Source organism: Apteryx mantelli, chromosome 18 (assembly GCF_036417845.1).
Source record: "Apteryx mantelli isolate bAptMan1 chromosome 18, bAptMan1.hap1, whole genome shotgun sequence".
Classification (NCBI taxonomy): domain Eukaryota; kingdom Metazoa; phylum Chordata; class Aves; order Apterygiformes; family Apterygidae; genus Apteryx; species Apteryx mantelli.
In genome coordinates, this window is record NC_089995.1 from 19,136,948 (window position 1) to 19,154,290 (window position 17,343).

General features: G+C 42.7%; 1 protein-coding gene across 5 annotated transcripts in view; it reads left to right on the forward strand.

The window, feature by feature from the left end:
- The window catches only part of LOC106490847 (BPI fold-containing family B member 3-like), a 33,536-nt gene that overhangs the window by 4,989 nt on the left and 11,204 nt on the right, over nt 1–17,343 (forward strand). For 2 of the 5 annotated variants that reach the window (XM_067307813.1, XM_067307811.1), the window contains exons 2-4: nt 116–219; nt 2,302–2,387; nt 4,515–4,645. Coding sequence is in view for 1 of the 5 variants with exons in the window: in XM_067307810.1 (XP_067163911.1) it covers nt 11,193–11,233 (41 nt within the window). In the remaining 4 variants the exon portion in view is untranslated. Of the gene's footprint in view, nt 1–112; nt 220–1,974; nt 2,388–4,514; nt 4,646–11,164; nt 11,234–17,343 lie in introns of those variants that run through there. The other 3 variants (XM_067307812.1, XM_067307814.1, XM_067307810.1) reach the window with 3 other exon arrangements.

Consider the following 17,343-nt stretch of genomic DNA (forward strand, 5'->3'; position numbering starts at 1 on the left):
TTATTTTCTTAGCTATCTTCCATAATTCTCGCTCTGTCAACACTACAGAACCTGAGATAATTAATTCTGCTCTCCCTTTGATACTGTGCTAATGAAATCACTGTCTGCCTTACAGGAAGAATAGCTGGACTATGTGCTACAGGAATTCAGAAGCAAGGATAACATGCTGAAAAGCAAATCACAGCTGCTCTTTAAGATGCCCACAAAAGTAATCCCAGGGTAAGACATTTTTGAGGAGCAATAGTGCACTAAAAGCTACTTGTGTTTGTCTTCCACTTAAATGGTTCTCCTGTGATGCAATGAAAAATACCTACTACTTAAGCATTCATTTTACATCAAATAGAAAATATGAGCATCTTCCAAATGAAATTGGTTTAATAAACCAGTCCCTAATTTAAGAACAATGTCTATTATAAGGTAATAGATTTGGTGATAAATGACTGCTTGAAATTGGTTCCCCTTTGTGTTTAGTCAGTTTGGTTTGGCTATTGTATGTAAAACCATCAATTTAGTAGATTGTGTCTGTTACAACAACAAACCAGAGTATAAGATATGACAGCTATTCTCCTTCATGGCTTGGAGATTTACAGAGGTAACATGGCCTATTAAGGAAGATTAAAAGAACTGAAGTTAAGCTAGCCTGGAGAGGAGGAGAATGCCGTGAGGCTGGAGGAAGAGACTTTTGTCTTTGTATGCACGAGTGGCTGCAAGAAGAATCTGACTGTCTATGGTGGAAAGCACACAAAATCTTGGAATTACCTTTCAGATATTCATATGAGAAAAAAGGATTTTTTTTTTTAACCCTAATATCAAAGGCAGGGCAATACTAGTACACAAATGTCTAGGAAGGGTGCAAAGGTTTGACAAACATCTATCAGAGAGAGATCTTGACTGACTGATTAAAAGAGCCATTTTCTTTCCTGCCTTGTGTGGCAGTTTGTAAAGCTGCACGTACAGGCTCTGCTCAACAGTGCTCATAGTTTGAAGCCCCATTGCAAAAATTGACCAAACTAACCTGCTGCGCTTTGGGCCCCAGAGTCAGTTAACTTCTGTTCGGACAAGCAGATGTGCTCCTGTCTAAATGTATTGAAATGCACCTGAGGCAGAGGAGAGATTATGCCCTTTTCATCCTTACCACCCCGCTTCGTTTCTCCTCTCTTGCTCCCTTCTCTCTCTCAGGGTCCCAGGCCTTTGGAAATCTAGTTTTTCCTGAGCCAGAGGTGGTTTAAAGGCAGTGTGAGATAGGTGGTGAAAGAGCTTGGAGTCCGTCAGGACAGTTCCTGACGGTTAGCAGGGAAGGACTCCTCCTCTGCTGGCGTGATGCATTCAAGCTGCTCTGTGCTCCCGCTGTAGGTATACAGCTCACGGATCTGACTGATGGGAAGGTCTCAACTCCTCTCTGATCAGCATACGCGGCGATGCCCAGTGTTTCCCTACTGGGGGACCTTCCCTTCCCTTTTCCTGTTTAGCAGTAAAAGGGGTAGCTGCAGTCCTGTCCTCTCCCCAGGGAGCTCATGCCATGGTAGCCTGGAGCGTGTGCCTAGTGCAGGTGTCTGCTCTCTCTGTTTATTGCTGTTTCTGTGTCTGTAAATCTTGTCGGGAGCGGCTGCTCCAAGGGTGGAGATGCAGCACGGAACAGTTGCAAGCAGCTCTGAAAAGGAAGCTTGGCCCGTTTTGTGGCCTTTTCCTAAGTCACTTTAAGTGAGATCCTGTCAATGGGGGGGTGGCTGTGTTCTCCCCACTCTCTAGAGTGAAGCAAGGCGGCAGAAGGGGGTGTGAATTTATATTTGAAGATGTGTGCGAGAAATGCTTTCCTTCTGTGTTGCCACTACTTTCCTGAAAACTTTTTGGGAAGTATAAGAGGGAAAACAATTTTTCACATAAGGAAAATTTTTCATTAATTTCCCTGGAGAGTCTGTTTAAACAGAAACATCTGGTCTCAGCTCAAATTACTGCCTGCTAAGTCAACTGTTCTGGACTGAGCACAGGATAACGAATCAGCCTTGAATGCTGGAGAAGTGCAGTTAGACCCTTGAATCCTCTTTTTCTCCATCTTGTCATTAATGATCTTCAAACTAATATTCTTTGTAGGGTTTTTCTTGAACTTTTTGCTTTTCTCTAAAGGCTATCATGGATAAAAAATGTCTGACTTGCAACTCTTTTGGGGTTGAGTTCATCCCAGAACAGAGGCACAAGGAAGCCCATTTGTCACTTAAAGTGACAGTGAAGTTCATGGAGTGGCAGATGGTGGCACCCTTTTTGCCTGAATTCTGAGAACAACTGGTTTCCTCTTCTCCACAGCTTGACCAGACTAATCAAGGACTGCATCAAAAGATGTGGGTGTCGGAGCAACTTGCTGAGGATAGCATCTACTGATCGAACTGTTGGTAAATACTTACAAACATTACTACCTGTTCTGGAGCTGGGCATAGTGTCTTGACCTCTGAAGTCAAAGGGAACTATACCCTTGTTGTCAGTTGGTTTGTGATTTTTGTATTTGAGTATGTTGTTAGCATGTTTAATACTGTGCATGCTTGTGAATCGCTGTCAAAACGGGTGTCCATACCCAAGGTTGAAAACGTTTATCTCTGTGTAAAAACAGAGTGCTGTCAACATGTCAGTAGTTCTGTTTCATAGGATCTCTCTCTGTGAATATGGCATAGAATTCTTTGGTATCAGTCGCAACAAATGTGACAGGATCTTTTGCCTCATTGAGTTGGACAGCTGCATCACAGCCTTGAATTACGGGTAGGATGCTTCTCCAAACGGGCAAATGACTTATTTACAGCAGGAGTTTGGATGAGAAGTCTGTGCCTCCCTTCTATGAAAGAGATCCTTGAGGAAAAAAACGTGCTTAAGAGCTCCGATTGCATTCCCTGGAGTATAAAAACAATGCTCACTGTTTCTAGGCTCTGCACTCCTGACTCGTGGAGGCAATTCTCGGTTCTGGGGGTGAGAATTTGTGCTTTCAGTTGGTGGGGACTAAGCTCCACATGGATCATGCTGCAATATCTGGGGTGGCCATTGCATGCGATGTAGTGACAGTGGCAAAGTCCAGGTAGTCACCACTTTTGCTTGAGTATTAATTCAGGTTCCTACTCATTGCTCATTCACACTTTACATGTAGTAAGGCCTTTTATTTTTATTTTTTTTACTTCCCACCACTGAATAGTATGAAGACATGTTGGGGGCCCAATGAGATTAGCTTGCTGGTGGTGCTTTAAACATGTCTTGTTCAGAGTAGAGACCAAACCCCAGACCTTTTCATGAGGAGTATGACCAGCACTGAATAGAAACAGTTGTCTTGCTTCTACTTCGTCTGCCATCCATCCGGTGTTGTGATCCGGATTTAGTGCAAGTTCTGAAAGAGGAAGGAAAAAAAAAACAAAAAACAAAAACCCAGACAATGCACATTTCCGAGTGCCAGAGTGTTTCTCTTTTTCATTGGTTGAAATGAAGAAATTGTCTTCAGCACTGTGTGGAAGAAGCATGTTCTCACTGACCTTACTCTGGTGTTTACCTGTGAGTTTAGCTGAGAGCTGAGTATGCTATAATCTTGGGACAAACTTGTTTCTCTGTGCTTCACTATTATAAAGGGCAGTGAGAAAAAGCTGATGTTTATCACTGAACTAGTAAATTGCAAATCTAATGTCTAGCTGTCAGAATGGTCTGCAGGTCTGATGCTCTTTGGAAATCATTTTCAGCTTCCAGTGCCTCATGTGCTACATGCATTCATATATCTTTATGTGGCATGCACACGCATGCAGGGTGTCTGGCACAGTGGGGTTTCTGGGCGCTTGCATGATATAAATATTAATAACAGTAGGTCAGTGGCACTCCTACTTCTTTTCTTCTACCATCTTCCTACACCAAAATGGGAAACATACTTGGTGCTGATGCTCCCGTACCTTTTGGGCTGCAGGAACAGGAGATGGAGTTCTATGTCTCTGACTCTGCTGTTTGCACACCCTTAGGCCTGACTCCTCAAAGAGGAATGACTTTGGTATGATCCTTCTCCAACACTTCTGATGTACGCAGCGCTCACAGTGCCCCAGATGGCTAATGCATTTTCACAGTAACCTTTGCTTACTGGGTTGCAGACAGAAATCCCTTTGAGGGAGTGTTACTCCTCTTGTTGGAGTTGAGGCATTCTTGTGACCTTTATTCAGAGCCAGTGATGCACACCTAGTCTTCCGTTTATGTTGAACCACTGTTATGCATGCAGATGCTGTACCTCCTCCGTTCTGCTTTGGCTTTTTTTGTGTTTCTCTCTCCAGTGTTTCTTCTTTCCATCTTCTGTGGTCAGTCCCCTCTGCCCTTTTCTGTTTTCATCTTCTCCTCAGATTTACATTTTAGCCACTGTATTCCACCGGACTCTTTCTTTTTGCAAGAACTGGAAATGCTGGACTAGACTCCCTCCCCTCATCTTCTCCACTAAAAGTAAGATGTTTGCAGTGAAACACGTTGAGGCTTAAACCACAATGTCATTAAGTGAGATCTTTCCTCTGTTCCAGGAACTCCTTGGGAACTGGTGCCATCAGATAAAGCTCATTCCTGAGCTCAAGCTTGTTGCCTCCTGCTCAGCAACTGATAAGAGAGCCATGATGATTGCTTAATTTCCATTAAATAACTGGCACAGACGCCGGTAAGACAGGTCTCTTTGTTTCTGTTCTATAAATTCTCCATTGCACAATGGTATCAGGTAATTTGCTGGTCTTTTAACGTTCCCTTCCCTCCAGGTAAAACCTACTGGTACCACACTCGGGTTCTGGGAAACATGAATTATGGAGAAAATGTGGAAGGGGCTTACTTTATTTACAGGTTAAAGAATCACTTAAGTTTTCTGAAGGTTGTTTTAGGCTGTGTAAGGACAGCTCCTGCAGAGTAGGAGAATGACTGGGTATTGGATCGATTTCTGTAGAAAACTGTAGGGAGCATTGTCCTCTGGAGGCAACCCCTTGCCTGGAAGGAGATCCAAAGATATCCTTGTTTCTGACTTAGGAACCTAAGCTAAGTGGATTCGCTGAGGGCTTTACAGTCCAGGGAAAGCCTGTGAGCAAACTAGTGAGCAAATGATCTTCTGACAACGGAGGAGGTGTTGTGCTTGGCAGAACTGATGATCAGAAGCCAGACTTGGGGGTCTGGGCCTGGGGAGGCTTGGAGGTCTGCAGGGAAATGAGGGGGGTAAGGTAAGCAGAGGAAGCTGGGTCTCTGGCCAGAGAGGAGGGGTTTATACTCACTGGGTATATTTGGGCTCTGTGTTCCCAAAAGAGTGGAGCAGGAGACTGTTTTGGAAGGAGCCCAGGCATTGGGAAAGGCTAGTTTAACAGGAATGCATGAGGTCTCCTTGCACACCTGTGCAAACCGGGTATCTTCCTGGTCATTCACCTCCCTCATTTTTTTCAGTTTACCTTTCAGTTGTTTATTTTCTGCCTTTTCTTGCAAATTTTACTCAGCTCCATTTCCCATTACTTTAACTCCCCCTCTTCCTTTTCCTTCCATCTTTTTCTTGCTTTTTTTGTTCACACTCCTTGCCTGTGTTTCTTCCTTATGTGCCTCTTATTCCTCTCTTTCAGTCCTGTTTCTTACTTTTTACTCTCATATGGCTCTGCATTCTCCCATCCCCCTTCCCTGCTTTCATAGTGCATTAAGCCTGGCAACAGTCCACCACCTCCTGAAAGCTAATGGGGTGCAACAGAAAGCCCCGTAGTTGCTATTTAGCCTCTTGGCAGTCATCCAAACATACTTCTGTATCTGGTCTGCTGTAAATTTGGGAGACATCTGATCACGTTTTTTATCTACAGCTGTATCATTTATGCTGTTTTCCTCAGCCTTGGTAATCACTGCTTCCTCTCTGTTTTGCCTATATGGGTTACGCTTTGCTCTCTAGCAAAGTTGGCTGAATAATGTCTGCCTGGAAATTGTAGGTCTCTGCAACTGCAGTTTCTCCTGTCCAAACAATTCTGGAATAGCAAAGATGTTAAATGACTGCTCCCAGGAGTCTAAAATCCCAATTGCTGGCACCTGGACTTCTAAACTTCTGTTTCTGATCCTCACAATAGGATAATGTTGAGTCTTCTGTGTGTGTCATAACTTATTAATCTGTAAATTTAGTCTTGTGTCTTTTTTTTTCTTGCGTCTGGTTAGATGAGCTTAAAGAAAATGGTGCAGTGATTTAAAGAGTATTTTCCACGTGGCTTGTCTGCCTTTCTTACAAAATAAACTTCTGTTATGATAGTTTTCTGTGGTTCTGACAAACCTGTGTTCTTTAAATCCAAAGTCTCTGGCAATCCCTCTGTCAGTGCACAGAAGTGAATTCTGAAGGTGGTGTTGTGGTCTGTCCCCATTTTCAAAACATCTGGATTTAATGCCTTAAATGAATTTAATGATTTTTCTGTTTCTGGCTGCAGCAGAAAAGAATTACCACGAGGTGGTACTGTTGGGCTTTCGTCTGCACTTTAAAGAGCCTGAGCTTGTGTGCACCACTTTCACTGAAGGATTTATATGGCAGGATTAACCTGGGTCATCTCTGCGGATTTTTTTGTTTTGTTATTAGCACAGAAGCTTTGTATATGCTGGAATTTTAGCCTGTGAATGGCTTGCAAATCCTTAGCTACTTCCTAGCTATTCAGAATTTGGCATTTGAGGTGTACTATTGGCTGTTTAAATTGCTTGACTGGGGCCCATCTGCTGCTGTTAATCTATACACCAGCTTCCTTTCCAAACATGTTTTTTAGCAACTGAACAAACCTGGGGTTGTGCTGCAGGGTCAGAATTGCCCCTCAGATCCATCCCTCATGTGTGTTTCATGGCAAGCGGATGGGGAGTCCCAGTCTAAAAGAGGTTCCTTCTAGAACTGCCTTTTCTGTTGGCAAAACAGTTTTCTCTAGTGCAAGGAGATACTCATTTCCAAGAATCTTGGTACATCAGTTAAGTGCAAGCTTCCTGCTTGGACCCCTTTTAAAACCAAGGTTTGATTTGCTTTTTTTAATCATTTGGCCTTGTGCTGCTCCTTCACCTGTGCTCACAGTATTCTCCTCCTTTTTGGCCGATATTGTCCTAGTTCTATTAACACCTGTGTTTCTTCCGCTAGGAAACCAGGCGCCACTGAGGTGGGAAGTGCTTGTGGGTGCCTGAGCCTCTTGCAAAGTGATATGTCAGAGGAATCTCCAGGACTCGTAAACCAGACAGACCAACTATTCCCAAAGCAAAACAGGAGTCCCCTTCCCCTCCCTCCCTCCCGACAGAAGAGCCCATTGCCCAAATTGGTCGTTTCTTTCCCCTGACAGTGGTTGCTCTAAGTGAGCTGGCAGGCTTCTGCAGGCACCATTACTTATACTGACAAGCTGTTATTTTCCTATTAGGACCCTCTGCTTTTAGGCTGTAAATCACTGACTATATTACTTGCCAGAGCCTAGTCCTGGTGGCTGTTCTATCTAGGGGGTTGAATGAAGAATGGTTGTATTTCTGCTTTATAGTTGTTCCAGGTCTCTGTTTCCTTTCCTCCTAGCAGGATGGGTACATGCTCGATCCTTTTCCTAGTCTTCTCTCTCCACATCTTGTTTCTCTGTTGCTTTTTCTACTTGGATCGTGATATCGTTTATCTTTGTCTCTCCTTCTACTTGCATCTCTAGCAGTTTCCAAAAGCCTACTGCCAGCCCACTGCAAAAGCAGTCTTTCTCTTCCTCTGTTATTCCTCAGAAAGGAGCAAAGGGATCAGCTGTGTGCTGGGTTTCTCTGGCTTTGCTTCTGGAAACAGAGTTAAGAATTCACATAGCACTTGAATGCAGCATTAGGTTTGCATGAACTGAGGGCCAGCACTGGTCCTCTACTCTTTTGTAACCATTTTTACCTGGAAATGGATCTAGCTTCCATCATTGCCAGATGGAAGCTTTTTCCTAAATTTGTTTAGATCAGGAGTTTGTCTGTGATCACTACAGAAGTTCAGTTTGGATACTTATATAAACATTTCTTGTTTGCTTCTTTTATTTGCCTTTCCTTCTTTTTATCCGACCTTTTCTCTTTCATATTCTCTGATTTTTCTCTTATTTTCCCCCATGTGCCCTCTTTACCTACCCTAGAATTCTCTTCCTTCATATAGAATGTCTTTCAAACACAGGTATGTCCTACACAGCCTTCTCTGAGAACTTGCAATGTGTTTCAAATGACCTGCTTTAATTTTCATGCATAGCTGTATATTTCCTCTGCTCATAGATCATCAGTGATTGCTTTAGAGAAAGGCATCCTCTGTTTTGATAGCTCCCCAGAGATGAATGTTATTCGTAAGATGCCATAAAAACCTTTTTTTTCCATTCTGTAGCTGAAATCATACATGCTTATAATGGCTATTATTTCTGACACTCACTGTTTTATTAGTAATATGGAGGCTTATGTCTTAATCAGCTAGTTGAAACTGGTCTGTAGTAATGGTAGTACCATTCTACCGAACTTAGCAAAATTCTACCCTATTAGAAATATCTGCAAAGGCTGGTATGAAGGCTATATTTTGTCAAGGTTCTATTATAACCTTCAAAATAATTAAGTAGTGCTCATGCAATTAGAATTTTTCTGCCTTCTGATTCCCTTCCCCCCCCCCCTTACAATGTTTATTGCTCATTAATGCAATTTTGCGGTGTTGTACTTGATGGATCACTTTTGTCTGCAAACCATTGCTGGCAGGAACGTTTTGATAAGTTGTTGTCCTATTCTTAATGCCTGTTACAGTACAGTAAAGAACTTCTTCGTATGTACCTCCTTCCTAGTGAGTTATTTGATTGCACATATATTTGATTAAAAATATATTTCTTTTCACAAAAATGGAGAAAGACTTATTGAGGTGACACTTCCATAATATTTAGTGAAAGGGTAAGGGGGATATGGGTGAGAGAAGAGATAAACTTCCCAATGTCCCTGCAAGAAGACAATCATTTAGAAACACTGTGAATGATAGAGTATTTCAGTATACACTAGGCTTTAATGGCACCCTTATTACTAAAACAGCAATGCCAGTGTCCTTAAGGCATTGTTTCTTTTCGCCTTTAAAACTGTCACCAAGCCTTCAATTCCAGCAAGCCATATTTAGGCATCTTCTAATTCAGATAAGTAGTTATGCCCCTACATTTGACTGATTGCTATCATGTCCTGCCTCCAGTGGGACAGGGCTGAGGACTCTGTCCTGTTCTCACTAAAGCCATTAGAAGTTGACTCTGGTGGAAACTGCTTCAGTCATCCTGACTCTAAACAAGTGATTTGACTTTTCCAAGTGTTTCTAACAGTCGATACTGCTTTGCTCTTAGTGCTTATTGGAGCCAGCGGATGGTATTAAATGCATCATGACTGAAAAAAAGTAGGAAATGTCAGTGGAAGCTTTCACAATGAAACTTGACTGATTTCCAGCGGTCAGAAGTTTACTGAGAATCAAGAGGTATCCATGAGAAGAATGCAAAAGAAACCAGTGATTTTAGTATGATCCGTCAGTGAGGCTGATAGGAGGAAAACATGCTGGATTAACTTGTATAGCAAATCTCCAATGATGCCTGAAAGTGCTAAGGAGGCTTCTGCTTCCTGTTTTTACTTTTGCGAAGATTCGGCATCTGCTTCACTGCATAAAACAGCCCAAAGGAGAGGAGACTGCTCAAGCTAAAGGACATCAGCAGGTGTGATTCTGTGCAGGCCCCTGTGATTTAGCAAGAGTCAGAGCAAACTCAGCCTTGATCCAAATCGTGGTCACTGTATGTGCACTGTTTCTTCTCCGTGAATCCTGCCCTCAAGCAACAGCTTCTTTCAGAAATGAAGCAGCATTCTTCACTTCTAGCATTCTTGCTTCTCTCTGCATCTTCCTGGTTAGCAGCATGACTCTCCAATTCTTACCCTTTTGTCTCAGTAAAGTTGCTGCAGAATGTGTCTTTATAAGAAATTCTCTCTTTCATGCTTAATCTTCAAAGAAATGTTGCCTTCCCCCAAAAGCGCTGTCATGTTCTTCAAACATGCAGAATATGCTTCAGATAAAAGCAGAGCTGAAATGGTCTGCAGGGTATGATTTGAAGTGCAGGAGCTTTGGGCATGTGATGATGCTTCTGACATTTGCAGGCAGCCCAACCAGCAGAAGGTGAAAATGCCAAGATGTGTCAATTCTCTCAAGAACCAGCGAGCGGCTGCTAAAGCTTATCAGGAAAAATGGAATGAACAAAACTAGCAGGAAGTTCTGAGGGGTTCAGCAGTAACTGTGCAAAAGGTTGGAGGTGTTAGTTCTGCTCTGCAGTCTACCTGTTGGTCACGGAGGAAGGAGAGCAGACAAGGAATGAGTTGCTCTGCGTTCTCTCTTCTAGGTGACTTTTCTGCAGAAACGTGAACAAAATCCTGACACAACTATCCTATTCGCCAGCTCTGAGGATGGCTGCATTTATGCTTCATCAGTAGGTAGGAAAGGGGAATGCTGGGCAAATTCAGAGCAGCACACTGAAAAGATGAGTGCAGTTGCCCAAGCCATGCCCACAGATGCAAATGGCTAAATCTTTTTGCCTGGGGATTCCTGGGCTATGTTAAGGTGAATGTTTGATATGCCTGAGCAATACTCTGGTTACATTTACCAGGTAGATAGCAGACTAATAATGAGATACGTGTACTGAAAGTAGTCTAGTTGTGGAGTCGTAGAGATTTTTTGATATGATGATTTCCACTGCTGGGAAGACCTGAAGGAGGTCCCAGGACCTCCCTGCCAATTCATAGGCTACTATAGTCAACAGAGAGAAGAGCTCATCCAAAACACAAATAATCTTGCTTGTCTTACCCCATCCCTTCCAAAAACTGTTGTTTATCTCTCTCGGTTGACTCTATAGAGGCATCCAGTGATCCCAGTCTAAATGCCTAACTTCAGATGGCTTAAGCTATGTAGTGAAGCACATTGTCTGCACTGAACTGCAGTATAAATATCCAAGCTAGTTTAAGTACCAGCAGTAGTAGCACAGAACATGTCATGGGCTAATGTAATTGGCTTGGATTTGGAGACAAAAAATAATAAAATCACTGAATATATAATCTGTGTCGTTCAGAATATGTTGACTGTTTTGTTCCCTGTCAAAAGGCTGGGAGGTAACGAAGAAGACCTTTTTGTCTGGATTTTATTCTGATGAATGAATGAATAAAACTGCAGAGAAAAGGAATATTTCTGAAATCTCAGGATAAAACAGGGGATGAGTTACTTGCATAGCTCTTGCCATTGTGAATGGAAAAGGTAAGGCTGTTCATTTTCCAGCCAGCCTCAGGGAATATATAACACAGCACGTTTCTGTAGGTGGAAATAAAAAATATTAAGTCTCTTCCTAGATTTGGGACGCTGAGCATTGCTGCAGGTCAAAAGAAGTAAAGAATAATTTCAGAGAGGGAAAGACAAAAACTACCAAAGGAAAGAACAAGTTTTGGCACCTAATTGCAAAGTACTGCAGAATTCATTCTGGACATAACTCATCCACGGAAAACAAGAAGGCAGTAGCGTTGTGCTGTTGAAATACCTTGTACTTCATGTTAATTAATAGTAGAGTTGCTTTATTAGTTTTCCGAGTGTAAGTTATCATGCTCATGTGGATTAGTATTTCCGAAACTCTTACCTGCCACAGGGAGAATGTTTGCAGTTGTTTCTGAAGTATTCACATTTATCTTTGCCAGTATGATCACATGCATTCCTACTGCAGCTGGATATGTGTGGAGCTCTTCACTGATACTGGAGCTCGGGGATTAATGGGAGTTGTGTTCCTCAGTTACCTTAGCTGTTTTGGAAAATCCAGTCTTGCGTGTATGTTCTTAGAATATTGCATGTATGTTCTTAGAAGCATACTGGCAATGTGAGACCATTGTTGTTAGGCTAACTAATCTCTCTGTCTAGATAGGTGGGTAGCCATCATATAAGATGATCAGAGCTGCTACTTTTTCTGAAGTAGCACTGACATCACATATGTCTCAAAAGAGGAAAAGTTTTTCAGCCCTTTCATCTTCCAAAAGAGGTGATGTAGTAATGAGTAACATGAAGAAACTAAATTAAAATACTTATCTGCACTGAATGTAAAAATATGGTCTAGCAGGATCCTGCTTTACATCAGGAGAATCTCAAAACAAGACTGTGCTCAACTGATCCGTGTTGTGTCCAAGAGCTGTAGATTTTGGTCTAACAGTTGTCATGAACTACTGAACCCTACAAGTTGTTTACCATTAGTGCTGTCCATGTCCCTGAAGGGATGAAAGTCTTTTCTTGGCAGATCATTTTCTTGCAGTTTCTTAATGTCACAGTGACAGTTGCCACAGAAATAATTTAGATAGTGGAAAAGATGTAAAGGTTAAACTGACAAGAACCTCCATAAATTGTTGAGCTTGTCCTTAGTGAGAATCTTCATGAATTAATTTAATCTGTTCAGCAGATTGTGGATGGTTGGATTTCATCCCTGGTCCCTCCAGAGCTTCTGAGCTTTTGGAGGGTCATTTGAAGAACATATCTTACATTGTGTATATAAAAAGTCTCAAGCTTATCGTTACTTCTAGCAGCAACTGCAATGTCAGATTGCAGAGGCTGTCAGGGAGATGCACAGGTACAACCATATGGAATTTTCATCCATTAATATCAGCTGGCCTTTTGTAGTGTGGGACCTTGGTCCTGTGACAGAATAATCTTATCTGAGGAGATATATACCTGTTGGTGTTTTATTAGCTGCTATGAGTGCTTTTGTAACTAACATGTGATTTGCTTATACGCTGCACATTCTTATTTGAAGGTGTGGGAGGATGCCTGGTTCTTAGCTCAATCCATACTTGAATCTTGGCTGACTCCACCAAAAGGGTTTCATTCTTGGAAATAATTTTGGTCTATTTCCAGGGAGCAAACCTAGATGATGAAGCCAGGAAATACAGTCCAGGTTTTGCTTCTGATGTGTCAATATGCTGCAGACAGGACAAAATGTCAGCCCAATTTTGCCAGTGGTAACTTATGTAAAACTCAGTGATATCCCCCAGTGCATGGGGATGCAGTTGAATGTAGCAGTTCACTAGAATTTATCTGCCTAGATGATGTGCAAATGCCCAACACCCCTCTGGGTAGGATTCTGATTTCTAGGTTAGAGATTATAGCTCTAGGACTTAGGCAGGAAGGGTTTAGTAAAGTTTCAGTGTCTGAAGCGGTACAGGTGATGCCAGGTGTGTAGTGCTTCTGGGCTTGTGATGAGAATAGTGATGTTACAGAACCCCAGTTTCTCACAGGCTTCTCTCCATTACCTTGTCTTCCAGGAATTTCTCTTTAGAAGAGAAAGACAAATGTTTATCCCAGTTTGTCTGTGGTTTTACCATCTTAGAATTTGTTGGAATTAATACTATTTTAATGCATGTTCTGAATTTATCTTAGCCAAATATAACATTGAACTAGAGTAGATCACCGTCCCATACCAGGCCTTTTTAAATAGAGAAGGTCACCGCCTCTTTGTTCCTCTAGATCATAAGGATGGTGGTGGCGAGGATGGATCACAGTATGTGGGAGAAACTCTTCTCACATCCCTGGGGGTGAACCAGCCGGGGAACCATTTTTCTGTAGAGGGACAGCGCAAATTTTCCTATATGGGAATAAGTAGCTTTGTGCTAACCCAACAAGAAAGCCTTGTGAAGAGCTCACCGGGGCTGAGATGGTATGGTAGAGCCGCAGTGTGTTTGAAATACGGTACCACCTGGCAGGCCTAAATGAGATTAGGTGGTAAAGACCTTAGTAACCAGTAGGAGAAATCAGTTGATGTTCTGCGTGCTTATATTTCCTGACTTCTGCCTGGTTTAATTGAAACAGAAGGGATGATGCTTTCAGACTCCAAACAGCAAGGTGCTGAGCGCCTTCCTTTCCCATTGACACTAAGGAGAGTTGATGTTCTGCTCTGCACAGCTGGGCCTTCAGAGCAAGAGGATCAGAGCTCCAAACCCAATCACACTGAATCATAGCATTTTGGCTATAGATATGTCCCAACAGACTTGTAACCTGGCTGATTTGTAAGACCTGCTGTCTGCATTAATAGGGAATTTCCTGTAAGTTAAAAAAAAAAAAAAAAAAAAAGAGTGACAGCAATTTGCTTGCATATACTTGCTAATTTCTGAATGCAGACATGTTGCTCAAGTGTTCTGCCTGACTTGCTTTCTTTTCTGTTGGTTTAATGATAGTAACTTTTGGTCGGTTGCTATGGAAGATCAGGGAGCAGGATTTGATCCCAGATAAAGTGCTAAGAGATCTCCAAAGAGCTTGTGCCATGCAAACCCTGAAAGGGCTGAAACGAGACAAGTGCATGAACAGCCCATGTCTCTGAAGGGTCCCTGACAGCTCTTACAATAGGTTCCCACTTGAATATTTATTTTCTTTTTTTAAAATCTATACGTAAGGAGGAAAAAAAAAAAAAAAAAAAAGAACTTACAGCTTTGTCCCTCAAAATGTCAGTTATTTTGGCTTCTGGCTTTTGTTTTCCTAAGATGTTCTAAGATCTGTTGCTGTCTGAGCAAGCAGATCTGGATCCAACCATGCTGTAGGGGCAGAGGCTTGTAATTTTAGTTATAGCAAATAAAAATTATTTTCAGCCTGACCAAAATACAAATAAAAATTTTGGGGAAATGCTGTAATTGTTACCTCACATTGTCATTTTCGATTGGGAATAATTACAGCCAATCTCAATGTTCATGCTATAGTTGCAAACTATTACAGCGAGAAGATGCCCTGAGCTAACTGATGAGGCTCGGTGTTTGGGCAAGGCAGGTTTTCTAGACTCCATCAGCAGCAGATTGTTCCCAAGAGAGGGTGTGTGCATGTGAGCATTGTTAGAAAGGAGCCACAACAGCCTTTCCCTTTCTTGGTTGCGTTTTCCGGTGCCCAATATGAGTGTGCCAACCTCCCAGAATATTGTGAAAGAGAAGACCTTGAAATCCTTGAAATAATTATTTAAAAACCTCAAACAATAAAAACAAAGCTCACTGAGAACTGGCTGAGCAGGTTGCTCAAAGCCCATGAATGGTGTAGACTGGTTGCTGACTCTTTCGTTTTTCCAGGAGTGAAATCTGTTGAGGGCAGGTACAGGATTGCTGGAAAGAGCAGTGATGTAAGAGCAAGATAAAGACTTTAAAGGTTTATTTTTAGCAATGGCTAAAACATCTCCTTTGCAGTCCTCCTTCTGGCCTTGTGACCCTCCTTCTGATCCCTACAGCACTGCAGGTGTTCTGGCTTGAAGTGCAAATGCAGCATTTGCACCGGCTCATAATCATTCCTCTGAATACTTGGTCCTTAAAACACTGGTAGATCATTATTTTTATTGCCTAAAATCCTGAGCACCAAACTGTCAGCGGCTTTGATTAGAGGAAGTTGGAGGGTTGCATGGTGTTCTGCCGATACATGTAAGATGATGAGATATTGTAATAACGGTGGTGGAATAGATACCCTCAGCAAGAGAGACAACTGAGTGGCTAATATTCCTTCTGTGGCGGCACCCTAATTACCAAGGACACATTTGTGTTCATGCACATTATTTGGTAATTATAGTTAGTAGACCATAGGGGACAGTTAGGAAAGCTTAAACATGTGGCAGCTTCCACTACATCATCACTATAAGCACCAGCAAAATTGGGATCACAGCCTTAAAAAGTTTTAGTGCTAAACAATGGGAAGCAGCTTGCATGTGTCAGAGGGCCGAGGTGGTTGTTTTGGAAGGCAGGTGTCACTCTGGAAGTTTGAGTTCTCTGTTTGATTGCGAGAAAGGAAAGGATGACTGCGTTTAGATTTCCTTCCCTATATTTGCAATAATGGGGGAAATGCATGATGAGCAATAGATACGTGTCTTCTAATAAGTAATTGACAGTGTTTTTATCTAAGTCTGAGCTCTACAGCAGTTATGATGTTAAACGCAAAGGTAAACACAAGCGGTGAAACAATGCTTTGTACTGTACAGTGTGCCTTGGTATCCTATTAATTCATAATTATCCCTCTCCTAGAAGAATATCGCTGTTAGTGAAATGACTTGGAACTTGGGAGCTAAGCGGCAGCTTGACAATGGCTACTGATAACATCGCTGCCACCAGCCGCCGCGGGTCTGCCCGAGACTAGCTGGTGTCCAGGACAGGTTGTCTCCCTCGTGTCCGCTTGGCTCCTGCGTTCGTTCCTGTGCTCAGAGCTGGCTGTGCTGGATGAGAAGCTGTCATCCCTCCGAGTGGGGAAACGGAGAAACGGGCACCAAACCCAAAGACTGACATTTAATTCCAGAAGGATTATCTATTGAATCCTCCCGAACAATATTGGCAGACATCACAGAGCTAAGTTCTGAGTATAAAATGTGTGTTTGAGGAGGAACTGTGTGCAAAACTTGTGTTTGAGCAAAGAAGGTGATTGCAGGAGCATCGTAGCAGTTAGCTGCTGTGTTTTTGCCAGCACTGTATGCAGATGTTTAGATACTGTGAGCGTGTGCACAGAAATACCTGCCTTCACAATTTGGTGTGCTCGTGCTGGGATTTTCAGCCAACACGGGCAGAATGGCACTGCAGTGGGGCAACCTTCCTCCAGGTCAGCACAGGGCAGTGAAAGTGCAGGAATTCAGGGGTTAAAGCTCTAGCCTAGAGTGGGCACCTGTGAAATAAAACTCTGGCTGTGGCAAACCACTGGCTGTCTCGGAAGTGCAACTCTTCAGATGCTCAGTCAGCCAAATAGCAAGTCATGGGTCTGTGTTAAACTGACTGTGCTGCTCCAAAGCAGGTCAGGTGGCACCTTCAACCATGCGCAGGGCTCTGCTGGGCAGGCAGCTGAAAGCTTCCCCCTGAGTGGCCTAAATGCGTCCTTTACAGCTAACTTCCTCCAAAGCTACTCTGTGCGTGTGGGGGCAAGAGGGGCAGAAGGAAAAGAGACAGAGGAACATCACTGTGTGGTTTGAGGGAAGAGCTTCTCAAAGCAGGGATGCTGGTCGCATGGATTTGTAAGGCAGGGCTCCTGCGAAGTCCAGTAGGGTCCAGAAAAAGAAGCAGTGCTTAGTTCCAAATGGTGTCCATTCGTGCCTGAAAGGCTGTTGGAGGAGTTTTGTTTTTTGTTTGCCTGAAGTTGTTGGCTTGCAGTTGATGGAGATACTGGATATTGACAATTCAACTATAAATCTCGTTTAAAATATGGGTTTATTGGGGTATATCCCCTGGGACTGTAGTCAAGCATGTGACATTACTGTGCAGTGGCAGATGAGCAATTAGCACACCTGTGCATGAGCCTTTTGCTGTGCAGAGCTCTCGGAGGTGTCATTAGCATGTAGTTATGCGTCTGCCTTAAAGTGTCGTATTGTTTATGGAGTGGCCTTGAACTGTTTGAGCTTG